This window comes from Sycon ciliatum, chromosome 6 (assembly GCF_964019385.1).
Source record: "Sycon ciliatum chromosome 6, ocSycCili1.1, whole genome shotgun sequence".
Taxonomy (NCBI): domain Eukaryota; kingdom Metazoa; phylum Porifera; class Calcarea; order Leucosolenida; family Sycettidae; genus Sycon; species Sycon ciliatum.
The window spans coordinates 34,896,939-34,921,017 of NC_088648.1; the positions used below are offsets into that span (position 1 = coordinate 34,896,939).

Sequence of the window (24,079 nt, forward strand, 5' to 3'; positions counted from 1 at the left end):
AACCAAAAAGGAATTTTGAAAAATTTGACCCTAAGGGCTGTTTTCGCTGGTTGAGGCCCATATGCCAAAATTACCTTTGACGCTAAGGCGGAAAAAACTTAGAAAAGAGATGCAACATCTGCCTAGATCCAAAGTCTGCACGCAGAAATCTTAGTATCGAAGGTGTTCACAAGTAATTGATCTTGAATAAAAAAGATGGGTGGATGCAGCATGCGAAGACCTTATGGCGGAATACATGAGCGAAACCGTGCGTCATAGAGAACAGACTGGAAATTGTACTATATTAAGAAAAGCAAAGGCGGAGTACCCAGCTAGTTAAACGATTATTTCCCATGTACAACCGCATCATATACGATTTGATAATACGTCAAAAATAAGACGACTGATTCCCCTTTAAAAGTGACTTACAGAATCATTATCTACGTTCACATTTGCTAGTTTGTTTGCTTATTTCAAAGCGACACTTTTATTTTTCGAACAATGGCAAGCAGGTTTCCTGATCACGTCGAGGAGAAAAGGTCTTCTGAGGGCAGTGATGGTCCTGGTCCTGCGGAGGAAGTTCCCGCGTCCAGGCCCGTTAAACCGTCAACAGGCGACTGTGGCCCTGTTCCACCCGAGAAAAGGTCTTCCCAGAGCAGAGAGGGTCCTGGACGTGTGCAGGAAAATGAAAAGTCCAGTCCCGACGCGCCGTTAATCGTTCGGCATGGCCGTGTTCTACCCGTCAGAGAAGGAGAAGAGATACCATTCAGGACTTGTTGGAATGCGGACTGGAATTATATAAAGTGGAGGGGGATCGAAGATAGAGTATGCATAGATCACTGGCTAGGTCGCTGCTATATGACTAGAGCATTTTGTCCGTTGGTACACTACAGAGGTAAGGAACTGGTATGAGAAGTACCACATTTTTCTTGTATTCCAAGCGAACTATTCTAGAATTCTGGAATCTGTTTATGTATTTCTAGTTTTCTCTAAATCTTTTTGCCGACAGATGCGTTAGCCCCATTGGTGATCACCTATGGGGTACATGCGAGCTGTTATTATTATTATTATTATTATTATTATTATTATTAATATTATTATTATTATACGACCACACCGACGGGTTCTTTGGTCATGAGATCAGTACAGCGTTCTGGGATATGAAAGAGACTGCCACCTTTGTGGATTTGAGGCGGGAGGGCCAGGAACCATTCATTCCAACACAATGCCGACCTTTAGAGTGTATAAAACTTGCCTGCACTTAACGAACTTTATTCTGTTTTGGAATCTTGTTATTGCTTTTGCTCGTTTAGTGAATGACGATTTAGTTGGCCTACCAGTATCGTATGACCCTGTGCCGGAGAATCCGCCTATGCAACTAAGAAATCCACGTAAGATATGCGCGTAATTATATCACTAGAACTAACGGAGGCATCATAAAATAAATTATGATGCATTTGCGAAGTTCAAAAAGGATTGCTGTTGTTTTTGGGGCTGGAATCTCCCCAAATTTGGTGACTTTTATTAATTATGTTAGTGGCAGAAGGCTGTATTTTCAAACTTTTGGAACAGTTCCGAAATGCAAGGGGGTACTACCTAGAACTACCGCGCTGCAACATAGTATTATGACTCCGCATATTACAGGCATCCATAAGAGGGCAAATTTGGCTTGCAACCACCCGTGAATAACGTAACGAGAAAAACGTTTGGGAGCAAGGAGATGGGGGACCATGAAGGTGGTACATATGGAAATGCTACTACGCGTATTTCATGTGTAGGTATGGTCATTATCGCTATCCTAAATCCTGTCGAATAAGACAAGTTTGTTCACCCCAGCTTGGAAAATGATCCGCTAAATCATCTGCAGCACAGAACGATATGAAGTGCCAGTTCAGTTATAATATTCTTGGAACGTTCTTGGAGTTTAGGTTGGTCTGGCGGAAGCCATGTTCACCAAGTGTAGAGTCGCTGCCTATAAAGCATTTCGTTGAAAAATTCTGGGCAGGAGTTTGGGAATGAATACGAGGAGAGTGACAGGATCATTGTGGGCGAGGAATTAGAAGTGACCGAACACAGAGACACATAGTTATATGCTCAAGATAAAGATGATTGAAAAACTAACTGCCCCGGCTTCTCGTTGAGTCTGATACAGGATCCGAGTCGAGGGAGCAAGCGGATAACGGTGGTGATAAAGCTGTGGAGCCACACCCAAAACAGAGCATCAACCTCCCACACTCCGGCAGGATTTCATTCATGAAACTGTGTTCTCTGGCAAAGTTGGTAGATAGTGTAAGATGTGTTGCATCCAGCAAACCCGAACGCACGCTACCGTTTTTGCTTCGGAAGTTTGCCGGCTTTTTCGGGATATTCACAATTTTGAAGATGGGGTAGATGCATTATTTCCAGAGAACCAGATCGGAATATGATCTATGTCTCGACCAAGTGAACAAGGTAGGATCGAAAAGGGAAAATTGGAGGAGACTCTACCTGAAATGAAGGCAATTTCATGGCACTTGTTTCGAAACTTTTCGCAAGAGGCGTCCTCTGTACCCGCAATAAGCTGTCGACGGCCCTTCGACTGGGATAAGAATGAAACCGATATATTAATAATAAAAATTAGATAACTATAAATAATTTTAATAATATGGATGAAGGCCGCAGACATCAAGCAACTACGTTACTTGTTTTACATGTATTGCTGTGTATTTTATAACAAAAATATTATTGAAAACCCAGAATCGATTTTCTCCTTCCTATCATCAGTGGGAAAAAACGGAACTAAGGATAAAACCAAAGAAATTGAAGTTAAGTACTGTAAATAGAAAGGTGTTAGAAATAACATTTAAGATACAAGAGCAATAAAACCACTAGAGGAAACGCAAAAAAAGGTAACAAGATTACATAACCAAAGGCGAGAAGGCACTGAACGAAGTGTCAACCTACGAATACAACTTCAGTGCAACAACGTGCTCTTTCTGCTTACACAAAACAGGCTTATGAATCCGTATACAAACTGCCTCAAAGACTTTCAACTGTTGGAACTACTCTGCTACTTGAGGTTTGATCACGAAGATTTTTATCCAGAAACGATGGCGAACGGAATTATGTGTACCACCTCGAAGTATGAGTAGCGACACCACTTGCTCCTTTCACTCCCAGATGTATTTATCACAGCAGTCAAAGAATGACCAACCTTGCTCAGACAAATCCAGCAAGGTGGTGAGGCAGCAGCCATTTCTCGGGTAATTGACTGCATGACAAGCTACTATTCTTCTATTTTCCGACTAACGAGATGTCGCCCTCGCAGCTGCTCATTTCCAATAAAGTGCGCCCGCAATTGGTTCCTCCTTTTAAAAGGTACACTGGTAACCTAAAGACTATCGTTTTTGCACATATTGCCAAAAACAATACTAAACAGGCATGTTTAAGTCCGGTGGAGTGATATGATGCCTCCGGTATTTATAGGGTAGTTGAAATTTTGGTAGTAGGGTAGTTGAAATTTTGGTAGTTAAATAGTCGAGGCATGTCTATCAGTTGATAGACGTGGCATGTCTATCGGCTATTTAAATTTACGAACACCAGCCATGCTGACACGGCAATGCGTGCAGTGTCATATCCGCGAATGTAGTTAAAATAATCAGGAGCCTATATTCAAACTTCGTCAGCATCGTCAGTATCTTGTCCAACTCGATGGTGAATTTTTCTCTCGTTGGAACAGAACCACACCCTTACGCATACACAAACATCCACACGCATGCACACAAACGCACACACACAAACATTAACACACAAACATTCACACACAAACAATCACACACAAACATTCACTCCGACTAAACAGAAGGTTTCCATATGCTTCTTTGCAGTGGTTTTCTTTAGACAATACTACTGAACTATATCTTCTCACACATAATATTATGTTCTTCCTTCATCTTCTTTTTGTCGTACAGCGAACGCTTTTGAAGAAGATATCATCAACGACATCATTGCCGAAATGCTAGATGCTGTGGAATTGTTATAAGTCATCACCCCGAAATGTTGCATTTCGTGACGTCTTAAAAAAAGTCTTGGTCACAATAAACACATCATAACGTCAGCTGTCTTAGTCTAGAGCTCAATGCCGAATTTATGTCGGACTTTTCCTGTTGAACATGCATAACGGCCAAAGTCTTTGTCCGTATTATCGAGAACATTGTAGACTGAGTGTTGCCATTAGACATTCATCTCTCACGTGTTCGTTCGTATTTGGTCGTTCGTATTTCCGCTACATGTATCTATCAAAAATATAAATAATTGTTGCCACCAATTTTGTTCTCTTGGTTGCAATAATGAAGTTCCGAAACTCGTGGTGCCATTCCTTTTTACTGAAGATACAGCCTTCTCGTAACATGAGGGGAGAGAAGTAGTTGTACCACTCGACAATGGAAAATAGGATTACTAAAAAGAGTTGACATTGGTCAACATTTGGCCTACTTGAAACGTACTTCAGGAATTTCAGATTTCTCTGTAGACCAATGGCCACTAAACTGCCAGAAGATTCCCCGAACGCGTGATCATGATAATTATACATCTTCCTGCCGTCTTTCTTTTATGTTGCCAATAGGGATCGTTGGTTGGTCCGAAACCAGATAGTCTTCACAGTATTCCTCGAACCAGTGTATCTTGCGCATTCTGTAACATCCGGAAACCTGGGCATAACACACTCGAGCCTTTCTTGCTGTTTCGTTGGTGTTTAGACAGTCTCCATGATTGTGTAGAGCTATGTATGTATTGAGTTATTTGAGTTCGGTGTCTAAATAGTAGGATTCGACATCCTAAGTCACTATACTCAGAATGGCACACGATCAGCTACCCCATTACGGGAAAATTAACCTGAAGACTTATCAGCGCGGAGTGAAAACACGAACTGAAAACTACGAGCGCAAAGAACAAAATGAGATGATTGCCTAGATTACATAAACTATGGTTGTCAAAAAATGCTAGTACCTAATTATTTTGAAACTCGGATGTTGAACCATAAATAAATGTTGAAAGGAAAGGGACATATGGATACGAGTGCGGAGTTGAAGGCAGGAGCTAGCCGTGCAGTGTAAGCGCGGAGTGTGTGGCTGGTGTGGGCAGGTGGTGAGAAGCAATGCGTTTGGATGTTGTAGACAGGAGGCTGTATAGCCAGCAGTGTGATATTAGCGCAGTGTAAATGTATATAGCTGGTGTGGGCAGGATGTTATGAGCAAGGTGTGTGAACGTGAATGGGGTGGGCAGGAGGCTGTGGAGACATGTTCAGGTGACACCGTGTTTTTTTTGGAGATAATTGTTCTTGTGTCGGCGCTTGGATACTACTTCAGAGCGCTTGTTGAGGCTGGATAGTGACCCTAGCGTCTTCAGGATGTGATATTTTTCTCTGGTACAGACGGAGCACCGCTACGTGATGTTGGAGTATGACCGGGCGCGATCTTTTATCCTCCATTCCACTTCGTATTGGGCGTTGGATTTCTTCAGGTTCCAGATGTAGTTGGATTTCTTCAGGTTCCAGATGTAGTTGGATTTCTTCAGGTTCCAGATGTAGTTGGATTTCTTCAGGTTCCAGATGTAGTTGGATTTCTTCAGGTTCCAGATGTAGTTGGATTTCTTCAGGTTCCAGATGTAGTTGGATTTCTTCAGGTTCCAGATGTAGTTGGATTTCTTCAGGTTCCAGATGTAGTTGGAGAACTCAGTACTGCTGGAGTACTTCTCGTATCTTGTTGTTGTCATGTGGTTGGCATGCCGTGACTTGAACTTTGGCGCCGACATAACGGTGTATTCCTTCTTGGTGGGGCCTGACGTTATGGATGCTACATATATCGATTGATTGATTGATTGATTTTTTATTTCACGGATCCTCCAGAGGCAAATAGATGCCTGTCGAAGGGAGTCTCCTATATAAGTATGGAAAATGAGAAAGTATGTTCGTAAGGGAGAAGAGGTAGAAGATACATTAGAATATAGAGTACAGAAGAAGTAAATTCAGTACTTCGGGTAGTACATTGCATGCTTATCATAATGAGAATTAGAAAAGCAGCATTGCGGACTACTATAACTGACATATACACAAACTATTGAAACTATCATAGATGTGGTTAGCCTAGACACAAAAGTCAGGAATACCTTTCAAAGAAAACATAGATTGCGAATGATACCGACGAACAGCAATACTAAATTTCGCTGTTGTAGAGAGTGAACGAATATCTTCAGGAAGTTTATTCCAGGCAACACTCAAAGAAAAAAGGGTTGATTTACGAAAGAAGGTGCCAGCTTTAGGAAGAATTATGGATGAAGGGTGACGACTGCTTTGGGAAGAGGGTAGCTGGAAGTGAGACAACAAGGAGGGGTATTGGGAGAATACATGGTGGAAATAGACAAGGCCAAGAATCTGCCGTCGCCATGCTAATGATTCCCAAGAGGACAGAACATTGAGGTCTTCTTTGGAAGTCGTCCAGTCAGGCCGACGCTTGAGTTTACTATTTAAGTATGCTCTAGCAGCAGTAGCCTGCAGTTTATCAAGGGTTGTGGACATATTGGCTGAAACGGAAAACATCCAAACGGGAACAGCATATTCAAGGAGGGGACGAACATAACATTTATACAAAAGATTCACAGCAGGAAAAGGAAGGAAGTTGGACATGTGATTTAAAAGAAAAACCCGACCTCGAAATTTGCTGGTAATGTGTTGAATATGTTGGGACAGATTGAGTGAAGGAGTGAGGATGATGCCCAGATGGCGGTGGGAAGAGGGCTGGGTCAGGAACGTACCGGCCATGGTGACGGTCCTGGGATCAGGTGGGTTTGATTTAGGTCTGCAAAAGGGAACATGGACACATTTGTTAGCATTGAAAACTGCTTCAGCTTTATGGGACCAGTTCACACATCTATCAAGGTCTAGTTGCAGGGAGGCAGTGTGCGCGGCGGGTACGACAGTAGGCGGAGAAACGCAGACCATGTTGGAATCATCCGCAAACAGAGTCAGATCGCTGGATTGGGGAATGCTGGGAGGGAGTTGATAGAAAGGTTGAATAATAGAGGGCCTAGGTGGGAGCCTTGTGGCACACCAGCGGTGAGCGACATATGGGTTGATAAGGAGGTTCCGACCCGCACAGACATCGATCGGCCTTCCAGGAAGTCCATCAGCCACGCGAATGAGTCAGGTGCACACCAACCGGACAGACATGAGGCTAGGAGGCGATGGCTGGTACGATCAAATGCCTTCGAGAAATCGAGAAAGACGGCATCACACTGGGCCCGGTTATCAAATGCAGAGCTGACAGTTGATGTGATATGCACAAGTTGGTCAACCGTGCTTCGGTGGTGGCGAAACCCGAACTGTTTCGGCGACAGTAGTTTGTGTTTCGCTACAAACGCGTACACCTGGCGGCTGATTAACGCTTCGTAGCATTTTGCCACACCATTCAGCAGAGATATCGGCCGGTAGTTAGCAGGGTCATTGCGACTTCCCTTACCCTTGTAAATTGGGGTAACGATTGCAACTTTCCACTCAAGGGGTTGGGATCGGTAAGTGGTGCAGCGGTTAAAGAGAGCAGTGAGGGATTGGGCGAGCACTTCTGCTGTCTCTCGTAGGATCCTGTTAGGAAGACTGCCAGCTGTAGACTTTCGCACACTTAGGGTCGACAGTGCCTTGAATACTTCCACGATAGACAGAGGGCGGATGGCAAATGTTTCCGAAGAAGAAGGCATGGCGAGATCACGATGATCTGCATCCGACGACGGTGTAGCTTGACTATTCTTGGCGAACTGTTGACAGAAGATGTTCGCTTTCTCAGGGTCGGTAACCGCTAAGGTATCGACTCCTTGTATATCAGGTATAGCGGTGTGAGGACAATTGATGTGGCACATTTTCTTGACTCTCTTCCACCAGTCATAAGATCCTCGATCTGCATGAAGGCCTTCTGACATCTGGTCGTAGAAGTGACGTTTAGCTTTACGGATGGCAGCGACGAGGCAGTTCCTTGAAATGCGATAAGCAGCCCAGCACTCAGGGGTATTGACACGTTTTGCTGCAGCAAATAGTCGATCTCGACGTTGACGGAGGCGATGGTGCACAGAGGTGAACCAAGGCTTTCCATAACGATTTGTTCGTTTTCGAACCTTCGGAACAAAAGATAATATGGCTGTGTCAACTAGTGTTCGCCAGGAGACCCATGCTTCATCTGTACTACTGGCTTCTTGTACAGCAGCGAGAAGAGGGAGGCTCCAAAGGTGGTTATTAAGTGCGGGCCAGTCTGTGGCTGCATAGTTGTTCACGAGCAAATCAGAGTGCACTGGTTGCTGGGAACGAGTCTGTATTGCGAGATCAAATACCACAGGACAGTGATCAGAAACAGGGGGAAGTGTGGTGAGGTTGTGGATGAGGAATGGTTGGTTACAAAGAACAAGGTCAAGGAGAGAAGAGCTCTGACCTGCGGCGGAGAAACGTGTTGGGCGGTCGCGTACAAGTTGTGTAAAACCAGTATCATCCAGCAGTTCGACAAGGCATCTTCCAGCAGCAGTGTTCGGGTCCTGCCTATACCATTCGTTATGCCGAGCATTAAAGTCACCGAGGATGATAATGGAAGCCGTAGTGTCCGTAATGGAAGAGATGGACTCACGCAAGCCAGAGAGGAAGGTTGAATGATCCTGCCTTGGTGGCCGATAACAGCAGAAAATATAGACATCTTTGTGGCCATTTTTAAGTTGAATGCATAGGATTTCAAGGTTGGTGTTGGCAGGCTCGAGGTCTGCTCGTCTGACGTAGGCGAGTCCTGGTCGGAGTAAGAAAGCAACACCACCGCCACGCAGAGCGACATGAGATGGGCGGTCTCTTCGCACTATGTCAAAAGCGGCAGTTGGCAATAATACAGAGTTAGGAATTTTCTGAGTTAGCCAGGTTTCGGTGATGCCTAATATGTCCATGTCTGAAGTACCAAATATGTTATTAATTTCATCGGCCTTTGGATACCAGCTGCAAGCATTGGTTGTGGCTAGCCGCATATGATGGGGATGTTTGTTTGGTATGAAGGCTGAGGTATCGTATGGTGATGGGAGAGTGAAGGTAGGTGCATCTGGGTTCAGTTGCCCTGACACACTGTTAGATGATGGTGTCGATGTGGTCCTAGTGGGAAAAAAGATGGGTGCGTGTGGATTCAACATCACAGTTTATGATTTCTTGGGGAGGGGTGGGTTCTTGAACTTCCATTCTCGTGCTGTTACATGCTCGGGCCAGAAATCGTTTTCCAGAACATTTCTTTCGTCATGCTCAGCAACTGTCAGATGTGCGTACAACGTGCCATACACTGTTCTGGAGGGGATCAGTTTACAGCCAGTAGCTTCCACATTCTTCTTTCTACAGTACGCAACAAGATCATCAGCACTGCAGTTGATATTGATGCCCCCAACGAATACAACTCTGCGTGTTATTTTCTTACCTCCACGCAGATCTGCGGGCTTCCTGTGGCGGTTGGCGGCTTCACGTACGATCGACCAGTCGTACTTGGTGCTGACAGGCTTGTCAGTAGTACGACTGGCGTTGCTTGTTCGTGGTGTAGAGAAGGTACGACTAGCGTACGTCTCGCCCAGAGCTGCGGTTTCAAGCCCTGTTGGTGCGGATGCGGGTACTGGTACACCCGTGGCGGGAATGTTTGTAGCTGCTCGGTACGAGTACTCATCCTGGTGGCTGTCGAGGGCGCGATTGGAGACATCGATGGGCTGGTGATGTTGTGTCAGGGCGCGAAGCTCCTCCCTGAGTTCTGCAATGGCGGCATCTTTTCTTTTCTCCTTTTCGAGAGAGATTTTTCGTAGGTCGGAAACTTCTGCTACCAGGTTTCGGACCGTCTCCATCAGGTCAACCATCATCTTCGTTAGCGCAGTAGCATCAGTACTGGTACATTCACATCCGCCTGCCTGCTTTGTGACCCTGTGTGTGTCGATCTGATCGTCCAGTGGTTGCAACTTTCCCCTCAGGGCGCCAACCAATTGCACCCGGCTCAGGCCGGCCCACTTGACGTTATTGGCCTTTGCCAGTGACTCCAAGCCTTCACTATCCAAAATTCCGAAGTCAATGGACGCCATGCTCCCGGTTGGGGGAGCAAGACGTCAGACGTAAAAAACTCGCAACCACACTCGTCAACTACAAACATATCAGCTCCGTGGTGTGGCATTCACCGTTGAGTGGACAAGATGGCTTGTCTCGGCAGTTGCAGGACTTTTCCGGTTTTTTCGTTTGCGGACAGAGAACTGCTTTGTTGTGAATTTTGATGCGTGCAGCCTTATTTTTGACACGCTAGGGTCACCATCCAGCCTCAACAAGCGCTCTGAAATGGTCTCCACGGTGTCACCTAAACATGTCCCCACAGCCTCCTGCCCGCACCATTCACGTTCACACACCTTGCTCATAACACCCTGCCCACACCAGCCATATAAATTTACACTGCGTTAATGTCACACTGCTAGCTCTACCGCCTCCTGCCTACAACATCCACACGCATTGCTCACCACCTCCTGCCCAAACCAGCCACACACTCCGTGCTAACACTGCACTGCTAGCCCTTTGCCTTCAACAACCACACACTGCTTGGGCTTCCATCCCTATGTGTACCCCGATGCGTTTTTGCCGGTGTTTCCACCACGATAGTTTGTGGCTATTTAAAAAAGAAGAAGAAAGAAAAACACTCTACTGGCCTTTATACCGGCATGGTAGGCACCCGATCCTCATGTTGCCTGATGATTGCGTGAGCATGAAACAAGCCTTGATTGTCCTTGACGTTCTGTTGTGTAGTGCGCTCTGCCTTTGAGATGTTGAGCAGTGTCAGCACTCTGGGTACATTCTTCGGTATATTACTTTATACAAAAGCACACGCATGTGCGCGCGTGCGCGATCACATACTTTAGCGAGTGTGCGCAAACACACTCATGCGCGTGCGCGCACACACACTCATGCGCGTACGCGCGCACACACACACACACACACTCACGCGCGTGCGCCCTAACAGTCTCTCGCGCGTGTGCGCACACAAGCACAAACCCACGCGCGTGTGCGCACACAAACTGTCACGCGCGTGTGGGCACACATACCCACGCGCGTGTGCACACACACACTCGCGTGTGTGTGTGCGCGCACCCCCTCACACAATTGTAATAATTTCTGGCTCTCGTCCGCATCCATACTGAGAAAACGCTACAAATTCCTGAATAGGTGTACACTGTTGCAGGTATGTGGACTATCTTCTCTTCTTGAACTGCAGGTCATTGCGTGATGTATTATACTTTCTGTTCATAGAGGAAATAAATATGCCAACTAGAGGCGCTGGCGCTGCCAACAGTCCTTCCTATAACCTTTGGATGGTGGCACTGGTTGTAGCTCAACAGTGAGTCGCAGCGACCGTTGGTACAGCCGCTCTTGATCTTCTTCCTGTAAAATCAAGAACAGCAATCGCAGACAAGTTCATCGATCGCACGCAGTATAGCCTAGGGAAACAATAGATCTAATGCCGTCCACCTGTCATCAGGCTGGTTTCGGAAAGCTTTACACTTCGTTGTGATTTAGTCCAAATCAATTTTACAAAAGAACTACATACCTGTTAGGTAGTGTTTTTTGGAATTATGCACTCACCTCCGTTTTTCAACTGACTCTTCACAGTATGCCGTGCGAAAAAAAGAACACGCGACAGTTTCACCCACCAGCGTCAGCATCGAATGAGTGCATAACATTCCTCCTGAATATCCTCTTCTGCCAAATTGCTGGAACACACGAAGGGCTTACATCGTAATCCCAGAATTGCTAAGCAAATATATTATGTCACTTGATAGCTGCTATGGTGTACTGCTCAGCCTGTGCCAAGCACAATCCTTCGGAAATTGGTTCATCCCAGGGGGTTGCCAGTAAGATTATAGCAGCCGACAACACATCAAGAACTCATGTTGACAGCAAACGCTCTTCTTCCATGGACAAACAGAAAGATGATTCGAAATCCCAGTGTTTCTGGATCTGGCCGAAGGATCACCAAGTCTCAATGACGTCACGGATTTGTGACGTCACGGCACGGACCCGAAAAGGACAATTTCAAACTGCTATAATTATCTCAAGAACGCTTGGGCGGATCATTTATTCATTCGAGTCAATGCCTGAAACTCTACGAACCATTAAGACTTGATTTTGGGAGAAGTTCCCCTTTAACGATTGGCGTCGGGTTTTGTACGACCCTTTTTCTCAAAACTTTGCCCTTTTTATCTCTGATATTGCTCACCCAACCAAGTATTTAGTTGTTTGTTGTGTTGCTTTGCTGCTTCGAATTGTAGTTAGGCCGCATTGTCATGTTATCTACTGGTCTAAACATCGTCTTGAAAAATCCGGCATTCTTTGTCGCCGTGGGACTTACCCAGCTCGTGCACTTTTTCGCTGCGCTCCCTCAACCCCCCCCCCTCGATCCAACCCAAAAATAAACCTTCCAAGTTGGAAGGCTATTGGTTAGCGCACTGGAGATGTTTTAGGGCTAGGCTTGAGTTCGCTGAATTCTCAGTAGCCAGTCAGTTTTGTGCCTTGATATTGCACTTTTTGACTAGTTGGTATCTTGCTACAGTCGTTGATAGTTGATTAATAAGGACGTTTAGCAATGCGAAAGTTAGTTCGAAAGAAAATTCGAGTCTGGGAATGAGTACAGAAAAAAGCTCGAAACTTCGAAAACTTGGACGCGAAGTTGCAGTGATTTGCGAAAGTAACTTTCTCTTTTCTCGGTACGCATTGGACTACAGGGAGTAGTAATTTTACAGCCCCTGCTTGAGACTGAGCTGCATATACGGTACGGTACTATAAGATTCAAATAGCTTCGAGAAAAAGTCATTTCGCATTGCTAAACCTCACAAGTTTTCTTTTTCGAAACAGATTTTCGCGAAATATCACCACCACCAAAAGTTCGAATTTTCGCATTGCTAAACGTCCTTAATGACGGTCTTGGTTCCTTTTGTTTTCTTCTTCTAGTTTTACTTTTAATATTGGCTCATCGTCAGAGTAAAATGATTTTCTCTAATTAATTTAACTCTGGCTAGGGTGTCGCCATTTCCATTAAACCATTGCGTTTTGTCACCCTCTTTCTTTATACTCACATTGCTGTTGTTTATACCCACATGCTACGCTTAGTTCTCATACTCTTTTCTTTGAACGCTTTACTCAGACCTGTTCTTTTTTTACTTGAAGTACACATTTTGATAAGCCGAATGCAGCAGACATCACCACGCAACTCCCGATTGCAGAAGACATCACCCCGCAACACCCGAATGCAGCAGACATCACCACGCAACACCAAGAAACGTTTTCTATTACTATAAGTAGGTGTATTATCCTGAATCGAAGTTGTTTCAGTTATCATAATGGTTCGCAGAACCAAAAATAAGCAACCTTCATAACAAGAAATTTCTCTCGTCTTTGTTATTTTCTAGCGGGCCTTGATCCTTTTCCTTTGTTCCAGTTCATTGTAGAACAATCTCCACAACATAACAATAGTCATTATTGTCGGCCGGCTTATAATTAAAACCGAAGCCAATCTGTAACTATTTCAACGAAATTAGAATAAGCAGTCAGTTAAAGATTCAAGTCTGTATTGGTGATCAGAATATAGAACTTTGAAACCCGCTAAAACATGAGATAGGCACTTTCTCCAACCCGATTTGTTGTTTCATTTAACCTTTCATTTTAGTCGATGCACCTTTTTTCGTTGATTCTGGCCTCGGTTGAGGAGGACCATGGGGCTGCCGCAGGACACGGACTTGGGGCTGAGCCTGGGCTTTTGTTCTGGATTGCGTCTTGGCTGGTGCCTGTTTGTGCCCTTGTATTGAAACTACCGGTTCCCGTCGTTGCCCCATTCCTGTCCGCATTGCTAAACTTACATTACCTGCAGATAAAAGAGTGGGATTGAAAGATACCGAAAATACATTGGAAATTATATCTCAAAATTGGGCTCTTAAACGCACAACAGGCATTTCAATGCTGTCAGTACGAGGTTATCTAAGTACAATTGATAGCTTAAATGTACTACCTACTTTCCATAAGAAATGTGAGTTTGTATGGCAGTTAATGCTTTTGTTTTTGGAAAATGGTGTGACTCTAAACGCTGTTACTGAGAGGTGGCAAACACAGCAAAATCTGGTGTCACATACAGATCGAAAGGAATGTGGAAAAGATGCACGAAGGAGGTCAACTAACCAGCATGAATGGTGGTGCGACAGGAGCAGACAATACGTGACTGACAAAGCTAATGAGTTGCTGACGACATACCTAACAGCCTAAGTATGAATTTAGTCTGCTTCAACTTTCATGCGTTAAGTTTCTTATTGTGAATAAACACAGCTTCTAAAACATTAGACTCGGGTGGAGAGCCAAGGATTAAGTTATCATCAGAAAAAGTACAGAAGAGTCACTAGTTACACCATACTATCCACTAAGACCTTTAAGAAGACCTTATGATCTGTTTGGAATGCCCAAGTACAATAATAAAATACAAAACACATACAATACAAAAGCACAAGTTACTTTACAACCAGCCCATGCCATGAAATAGCCCGACACTGACCTACAGTTCTGACTTTCTAGCCCTAAGTCGCCGCTAGCTCTAGTACGTCTTGGAGCGCGCTCCAACAGCCTGCTAGCTTAGATGGTTCTAATTTATAGAAATAAGCTGACTGTAAAGTAACTGGTGGCGAAAATGGGTATTATAATGAAGTCTGTAGCTCTTTTGTCTTCCTTGTTCTTCTTCTAAAACGTTCAACAGCCTTGGACTAGTTGCACTTGAAAAATAGAAAAAAAATTCTGAATGCATCGCACGACATTCAGGATGCTGCAACAAATAACAACTAACACACGTTCTATTCCAGTGAGAATCAATATTTCTATCCAAGTGCATTTCTATAGGTAAATGAAACATACCTTCTTCAAACACGAAGGGTTCGTGTGCGTTGTTCAATCTCTCGATGAACTCGTCTCTGCCAAACCTTCCTTTGGTTCCATCCATGTTAGGTCCGAACTGAGACTGATAGCTATCAAAATTATACGGCAACATTGGACAACATACCTGACGCCAATACATTCTTCAGCATACGTTCCAAATTGTCCAGTACGCATCAGTACTATAGGATTCCATGCTCTGCCTTTTCAAAAGTGTGATATTGCCATCAGAACAAAAATAACAAAATTCCATAATCCCCAGAGTGCGCGACTTCACTGATCATAATCTTGGACCATGAAATCTCTGTTGCACGTCATTTTGTGACATGATGTGTGGGGCAACTGGGTCTGGGGTGGACCACGTCGACGGAAAAAATGACCAAAAAAATGATGCACGTCACTATTACGCGTCCCACAACCCAATCCCAGTTGAGTAGTCTTCGGAATTATGGAATTTTGATCATTGTTATCGCATCGGATGCAGATACGGTCTTAGACAGTTCATTTACTGCCATATGGATTGGATTTCATTTATAGTGGTGACTATAACAGACAATTGCCTAATAACCTACTCGAGGAAGAGATGCAAAAATATATGAATAATTAATACACAACAGAACAACAAGGACAATTAAGGCTTGTTTTCTGCTAATTTAAGTTTCATGCTCACGCAATCATCAGGCAACATAAAGATCGGGTCCCCACCATGCCGGTATATATGCCAGGAGAGGTTGGTATAAAAAGCTGTGTGAGACTGGGGGCTAGCGCAGTAGCGGTGGTGTTTTAGGCAGGGGCTGTGTGCAGAGTGTGTAGTTGTTGAAGGCAGGGGCTAGCAGTGCAGTGTTAGCGCGGAGTGTGTGGCTGGTGTGGGCAGGAGGTGGTGAACAATGCGTGTGGATGCTGTAGGCAGGAGGCTGTAGAGCTAGCAGTGTGATATTAGCGCAGTGTAAATGTATATGGCTGGTGTGCGCAGGGTGTTATTTGTGGTGTTGAGCACTGTCAGCACTCTGGGTACGTCCTTCTGTGAATAATTAATATAATAGACTATTTGATAGGTGATCATGTTCGCATTTTGCATAGCTGATAGTCATAAGTACTAGCGTGAAAAATCAAGGCATTGGGGTAGTAGTTTATTAAAACGGGCGGAGTTATCCACACAGCGAGCTAGATGGTGTAAATCATTCCACAACTTAGAACTTTGGAAGGAAGCGCCATATTGCCATCTGTGTCTTTACCATCATATTCAACCGTAAGTACAGCTGCATTTGAGTCCTCAACTCCATTCTCCATAGTGTACCTACTTTTCAGGACACCCAAGAAGTAGATGTCCGGACGAGTCCTGCAGGGACGAAACGTACGTCGCAATCGAGCTGTGTCCTTGCTGTGTCAACTTTTATGTGCATGCGCTCGCTACTTGATGCACGAGCCTGTTATGTCGGATACCGCTACCTAAGCATGGATTAGGCGCCAGGCGCGAACTGATGGTGGTGGCGGTGACGCTTAGGAGAGGTCGGTGCCAGAACTACATGTGTTTATGTAGACTAAACCAAGGTTTATCTATTGCCATGTACCTGTCCGGCTTTGAGCAGAATTCATTTTTTTCCTCATGATATTTTTTGTTTTTGTTTTTTTGGTGTTTTTTACTTGAATTCGTTTAGAGCACAGGCAATTCTGCCTTCTAACCAGAGGCAAAACTTCCGGAATCTACTAAGAACGAATATCATATTATGAGAAAAGGAAATATTAAAAGGAATCATAACATGATAATGCCAAAGCACAAAGTATGTATATAATTCAAATGGGTGTGTGTATGTGTAAGCATGCAGTGCAGAACACACAGAGTAAACATGCCGTAATGTGTAGCGATGCCGAGCAAGGAAGGAGCGAGATTAACACTGGTGACAAATTACAATTAATTCTGTCCAGAGCCAGATTGAAGGCAAAAGCCGCACTGTGGTGGTGAATATCACCGGGAAGGGCATTCCAAAGAGTGCTTCCCACAAATGTCAATGACTGACGACCGGAAGGTCCAGGGAGGAAAGGCACGTGCAGAAGTCGCTGTTCCTGTCCTTGAGTAATTCGGCGATCATCCCGGAAGCTTGGCCTGTGTTAGCCGTCAACTGAAAGTCGGTGCAGAAAAGAGGACTTGCAAGATCATGTAGGCAACGGAAAACAAAAACAAAACTTTGTAGTGCAAAATGTGAGTTAGGGATTGAACAGAATAAGCTCACGAGGTGGGGGACTGTGGATGCACGGCTGGAGAGTCGAAAAATTGCACGAATTCGGGATATGCTGGATTTTATTAAACGATCCTGCAGCTGCTGTGTCAGCGACGGGAAGAATGCATTGGATGCGTAAGTTAGTCGTTCTTGCACAATGCCAATGTACCAAAGTCTGAGGGCTCTTATGAGCAGAGATCGCCCATTGCGCCATAGCTGCCTGATGGCGACTGACGACTTCTGTACAACACTGGAGACATGTGACTGCAAGGATAGCTGGTCGTCAATGGTTACGCCAAGGTATTTGGCAGTAGAGGTAACAGTTAAGCCTTGATCCTTACATTTAACGACTGGTATGTTGTCAGTGAGTCCCCGAGGTTGAATTACCATGACTTGGGTTTTTCCGGTATTAAGCAGAAGCCCAATTTCGGAGAGCCAGTCAGACAGTGCCAGTCAGACAGACGTTTCACAGCCGTAGTCAATGTCTTCCAAACAGTGTCCATGTCTTGCAAACAGTGTCCAGATCTAAGTCAGAATAATCTAGGATGATGTCGTCCACGAATTCCTGATGAACAACAAAGCAAGGTATGACGTCGGAAATGCCACTCGTGTAAAGGACAAAGAGAAGCGGCCCAAGAACACTGCCTTGGGGCACACCTCTTGAGCATGGGACTGCATCAGAGAGAGCCTCACACACTTTGACACGCTGAGAACGACCAGACAGACAGCTAGCCAACCATAAAAATACTCTACCATTTACTCCCAGGGTGAATAATTGATCAATCAGATGTTGATGTTGGACACGGTCAAACGCTTTTGACATGTCAACCAACACAATACCCGTGTATTTACGCTCTTGTTTGGCCAACAGCCAACGGTTGGCGGCTAAAACTAATGCATCTTCGGTAGAGTGCATTTTCTTGTAGGCAAACTGCTAGGTAATATGCTATGTTGCATGAGGTATGCTGTGAAAATCTGATTACTATGTTTTATCCTGGCAATACACGAATTTACGAAGGTTCGATGTTTAATTCCCGAATGTTTCTCGCCTTGTCAGTTTTCGTTTAACTGATTATCGCCCTTGAACTTGGTGGCTTCCCTTTTAGTTTCCATAATTATACAGCCATTGCGTCTTCTACTTTGATGTGGGATCTTACACGGAATGCCCCCGGATCATGCACCTGAGTTTAAACAAGAATAGCCTATTATCTTTTTGATGCGCCTGTGCGATCAACTCATTCTCTCGAGAAAATATCTATTCAAAAGTTTATACGGTAGCATAATGGCATTGTGGTGTCGCTGCCGACAATATGAATCTATCATGTTAGATGTAGAAGAGAAAAGGACATTATGGATACGAGTTAAGAGTAACTCTCCATCACTGTAACTGGATACTATTATACAGTCAGAAAGTGCAATAACTAGGCACAAAACTGACAGAGTACTGCGACATTCGACGTCTTGACACCTAGCTTCAACACATCTCCGTAGCGCTAACCGACAGCCTTCCAACTTGGAAGGTTCAAGGTTATGGGGGGGGGGGGGGGTTCTTCTCTCTTCTACATTTATATATCGCTCAACATCCGAGTTTCAAATATCATGTTACAAGTGATTATTCCGCTATGGCAGCCCCGTTGAATTCCACACGAACCCCAAAGAAACCAATTTCATTCAAATACTAAAAGCATTGGCATCCTACCATCAACTTTATCAATATCGATTAAATGCACGTAATAATTAGGCGACATACAACACGGCGCTAGTCTACCTCAGTGCTTTGCAGAGACAGCATGTAGATAAGGCACACCGGGTAATTTGAAACCACGAACCATGCATTGGCGGGCAATTATTGTCGCCGTGGGGGTCTTTGGTGTGGTAGACGTCTACGCATTTGTTCCTGTCGTTCTTGTTCTCCAGGAATTGGAATAAGGCCTTGTAAGGGCGCATCTGTCGGTGATCCAGCTGCTTTCTGAGGAATTGGAATTAGGCCTTGCAAGGGCACATTCGCCTGTGGTCTAGCTGCTTGTTGAGTTATTGGAATTAGGCCCCGCAAAAGCACATTTGCCGGTTGTCCAGCTGCTTGCTGAGGAATTGGAATCAAGCCCCGCAAAGGCACATTTGACGATGGTTCAGCTGCTTTTTGAGGAATTTTAACAACGCCTCGCAAAGGCACATATACCAGCTGTTCAGTTTCCTTTTGAGGAATAGGAATTAGACCTTGCAACTTATTTTGAGACTGTGGTTCAGCTGCTTTCTTCGGAATTGGTATCAAGCCTTGCAACGGCTTATCCGGACGTCCTCTATTTTCCATGATCTTCTACTGGGTTCGAGTACGACATAAAATAAAGGGCGTAGATATGATAGTTACTGGTTTGAATGAAATTTGTCATACAATTTCAAGACAGCTTTCAGTCACCATCCTGCTATCTTTTTATACCTATGATTATACTATAGCCAGGACCAGTATGGTTGGTTGGTTGGTTTTTATTTCACTTCGCACATTCAAACGGGATGACGACCCAATAAAATGACGGCGAAGGCTTAGCCTAGAAGTGGCTATGGAAGAACATAGTAAAAGCTATGGAAGCACATAGTAAGAGAATAGGCTACTAATAACTGCGGGTAAACGGGGGGAGAGAGAGAATACGATGTATCTGTGATACTACGTGCGGGTTACTGAACTGCACGGGGAGGGAGAGCAGAGCAATCAGCAGCAACTCGAACTACTCGCTACAGGCGTATGGTACACATGCATGCTTAAACTCAGGTAGCCGGGTAATTGTGCGGACCTCACCAGGGAGAGCGTTCCACAGCAGAGCACCAGCAACAGAAAATCTCCGCTGACCGCGGCGGCTACGGTTTGCCTGGCTTAGTAGGCCATTTGACTGCTGATGGCGGGTAGGGGTGCCTTGTGCCGGGGTCAGAAGCTGGGCGAGCACAGGGCTGGTGCGGGCGTTGATGCACCGCCAGATGGTGATCAATATTTTCTGCCTGTAGAGCTCGCTGACACGGTACAGGGAGTGAGCAGTGAGCAGCGGCTGCATGGCTGTCCGGGGCGGGTTGCCATCGATACAGCGGATGGCTCTGTTTTGCGTGGTTTGCAGTCGTTTCAGTTGACCCTCTCGCATTGCGGCTGAAAAACAGCAGGAGCCATAAAGCAGGTCGGGCATTATGACCGCCTTCACATACACCTGACGAGAGCGTCTTGATAGGCTTCCGCGTGCCCGCCACAAGGCGCCAATTTTCTTGGCAACCTTGGTGACCACATAGTTTACATGGGTGTCCCAATCTAGGCGATTGTCAAGGTGAACGCCGAGGTAGCGCGCAGAAGACGCTGAAGGGAGGAGACAGTCGCCGCTTTTGACTGTTACTTCCTGTACATGCTGCTGGGGAGAGATAGTCAGAACCTGGCTCTTGGTGGCGTTCAAGATAAGGCCTCGGGACTTCAGCCAACCGGCCAGAGCAGTTGCCGCTGTGGTGAGGGTTCTGGACGCTTCCGCCGCTGAGGCCTGGGAGTCGTACAGGGCTATGTCATCTGCAAATTGTACACTTGGCACAGGCGAGGAAACCAAAGGGACATCGCGTGTGTATATACTGAAGAGGACAGGGCCGAGTACAGAGCCTTGGGGCACTCCGCAGGTGCAAGCCAGAGCAGGGCTGGTTGAAGGCGAGATGAGGATCTGCTGCTTGCGGCCGGACAAGTAGTCGACGAACCAACTAAGGGCTTTTCCAGAAATTCCAACCGCAAGGAGGTCTTGAATTAACTTGTCGTGGTGCACTTTATCAAAAGCCTTCGACATGTCTAATAGGCACAGCCCTGTGGTCTTGCCACTGTCTCTCGCCTTCTGCAGATTATCAGTCAGCACACAGAGGGCGTCTTCCGTGGAACATTTCTTGCGGAAGGCAAATTGTGTTTCGGGTAATGCCTGGGTCAAGTCCAAATGACGAACTAACTGGTGTTGCACTACCCTCTCCAGCAACTTGGACACTATTGGGAGAAGGGATACAGGTCTATAGTTGGTGGGGACTGATGGGTCACCGGCCTTGTACAGTGGCACGACAGACGCCAATTTAAATGCGGATGGAATGGTTCCAGTCCTCAGCGAGGTGCAGAAGAGCACAGCAAGAGAATATGCCAGCAAGTCAGCACACTGCTGTAGCAGAGAGCCCGGTATGCCGTCACTACCTGTAGCTTTCCGCGCATCCAACTTCTCAAGGAGACGTCGGACGTCAGCAGGAGTCACAGGATCAAGTTCGGTCAAGGAGACGGATCCAGCGGGACCGTGCGGGGTACAGAGTTGTTCAGGACGGTTGGGATCGGTGACAATGGAGTGGAACGTGTCGGCCACCTCGCTGATGCTACAACTAGGATCTTGGCGGCGACGTGAACGCCCAGTGACTGCATTTAGAATGGCCCAAGACTTCCTAGGGTTGGCCACATTTTCTTCGCACTGACGGGAGAAGTACTCGTTTCGCTTGCGCCGATACGCGTTCCGAGCAGTGCCACGTGCTTGTTTAAACTCTGCATACAGTGTGCCGTTTGTCCTATCCTTCCGCCAACGGCTGAGTATCAATTATGATCGAGTAGTACCTCTATGTATGGCCGGTCTGTCGGTAATCATCACGGTACTATAAGTGTGTGTGTGTGTGTGTGTGTTTCGTATATGTAATATAAAAATGAGCAAATTACCAATCCGTTCATTCCCGAGATAGATAGAATCAGGAAGTAGTTCAATACCAATATATACTGGAGAGAATGCTCAGAGACATGTCGAAGGCTAAGAGCATAGCGAAATCAGGGGAGGAAGTTCAGGCTGGTTGTTACTTTGTATTTCATGCCGCAAGGCAATCACAACTAACACTGGCAGTCTACCTTGCAGTACGCTTATACACGCCATATAGCTGTGTGGTGGTTGCCAAGGTGCACAAAGCTCAGAATTAAAACCAACCTGAACCTCTCCTCCGCTGAGTTGTCTGCTATTGGGCGCGTTTATAAATTTTGTTTGTTCTCATGCGTGGAGTGCTGCTCATGCTGACACGCCGGACTGTAATTATACAATAGGAGCGAAGGAGACGAGAGACCTTGGAAGTTCGAGGCCCTGCGCTATGCTATTTTGACGTGATGACCTTATTATTATCCTTCTAGCAGTTTGAGCACTCTCAGCGCTAGTACATCGAGCTGTACTAAGTTCTGTGGTTCTCGTACCCATGGCTGACAGTTCAATCCTATTTTAAGCTCGGAGTTGCACTGATGAGGCCTCATCGACCGAAACAGTCTGGCTGTCTGAATCATTGAGTATCCATCTCATTATAGGCTTCTCCGCGTTGGCATTGCCAAGCAAGCTTGGCTAGCTTTCGCATAAGCTGCTCCATTATGATGAGACGAAACAATGATATCATGTTTATACGATCAAGGACAGAACCAAGTTTGAGGATATTTTTTCTGGAAAGCTGCAAGTTGTGTTGAAGAATACAAAGTAGCAAACTCTACAAAACTTGACGACGTAGGCAAAAAGCATGATATATTTTTACAATTCTCCTATTTGTTCCAAGATATAACCTGGGATTCGAACCCGCACTATCGCCCTGCATGCATCCCCCAATACTAGCACTTTCCCAAAGATGCTCACCACTTTTTTCGCAACTTTTGGTTGTTTTGGTAGAGATCGCAACTTTCGCAACTTTCTTCTTTTTCGCGAACTACTTCGCAACTTTCCGCAGCCGTGAGCAGAGAAGCAGCAGAGGCCGTTCAACATTTTCTTCAGACTTCGTAACGGGGAAGTTCAAGAGCCAACTGTACGGGCGGCAGCACCTTTTTTGGCTCCCGAAAAGCGGCCTTTTTTGTAATTTCCTGGGCTTTAGGCCACCGGAAAAGTCCTTTATTTAGTAATAAAATGGCTAATAAGCCCGCTGCTGAAGTGGACATTGCAGTCCTGATCGACGGGGAGCTGAGGGACCTCATCAGGCAGCGTGGACTGGAAATCCCACGAAAAGCCACCAGACCCGATCTTGTTGCCCTGCTCAGAACATCGCTGGATGAGGACAAAGAAGTAAGTGAACCTACTAGCACGAGCCCCCTGGCTGCTAATGAGGGTGTTGTTGCCAGCCTGTGCTCAGCTCTGTCTGAACTCACTAATGTCGTCCGAGAGTTGAAGACTGAGTTACACGCCATGAGAGAAATAGAAGCTAAATTCAACGATTCTGCCAGAGAGGTGTTGTGCCTGAAGACGGAAGTACGGGAACTTAGGAACGACCTGCATGCCAAAGTTGAGAGGTACGATACGGTGATTCAAACTTTGAACAATGACCCCACTGAACCAAGCTTTACCAAAACCGTATCCTCGACCCCACAACATCGACCCACGTATGCAGAAACTTTGCACCAACAACCAGCATTGCAGCCCAAAAATACTGCCCCTGCAGCTGCCCCAGCTGCCCAAAGGCCACAACGCCAGCCTCCCAAGCCGTACAGGCGACAGGAATCGTCTCGCTGGCTGGCACCCAAGCTTCCAAAGAGCACCACCCGATGTGCACTAACGGGTAAGCCAAGAGTCAAAGTGTTCTACGTTGGCAACGTGGACCCCGAATGTGATGCCAAATCAATTGCAGAGCATTGTCAGGCACAGGATGTACACATCGTGCAGAGTGTTATGTACACCTCGGAGCGCTTCCGAACAGGGTTTGCCAGGGTCACAGTGTTGGCGTCGGACGCCACCACCGTACAGGACAAAGCATTTTGGCCGGACTCGCTCGGTTTTGCAGTTCGTGAATGGCGCTTTGGTGCTGACGGCACAGCTCCAGCACTCACATAATGCCACACACCACCTACCGGTATTCACAGCCCCTGAACCCGCATGCTCCTGTGTTCACCCCTTCGTCTCCAAATCCCTCAACCCCAGCATTCTACTCTACAATTCAT

General features: G+C 45.8%; 1 protein-coding gene across 1 annotated transcript; it reads left to right on the forward strand.

The window, feature by feature from the left end:
- Positions 1-443: 443 nt before the first annotated feature.
- On the forward strand, positions 444-4,272 carry LOC135818986 (uncharacterized). The gene is made up of 3 exons (XM_065332147.1): positions 444-874; positions 1,293-1,370; positions 3,930-4,272. Exons 1-3 carry the CDS (start codon positions 481-483, stop codon positions 3,998-4,000), a joined length of 543 nt encoding a protein of 180 aa, XP_065188219.1. The 5' UTR covers positions 444-480; the 3' UTR covers positions 4,001-4,272.
- Positions 4,273-24,079: the final 19,807 nt, after the last annotated feature.

Coding starts and splice junctions, on each gene's coding strand:
- LOC135818986 (XM_065332147.1), top strand. CDS start 481: ATGGCAAGCAGGTTTCCTGATCACGTCGAGGAGAAAAGGTCTTCTGAG. Junction 875..1,292: donor TCCGTTGGTACACTACAGAG/GTAAGGAACTGG, acceptor TTGCTCGTTTAG/TGAATGACGATTTAGTTGGC. Junction 1,371..3,929: donor TATGCAACTAAGAAATCCAC/GTAAGATATGCG, acceptor TTTGTCGTACAG/CGAACGCTTTTGAAGAAGAT.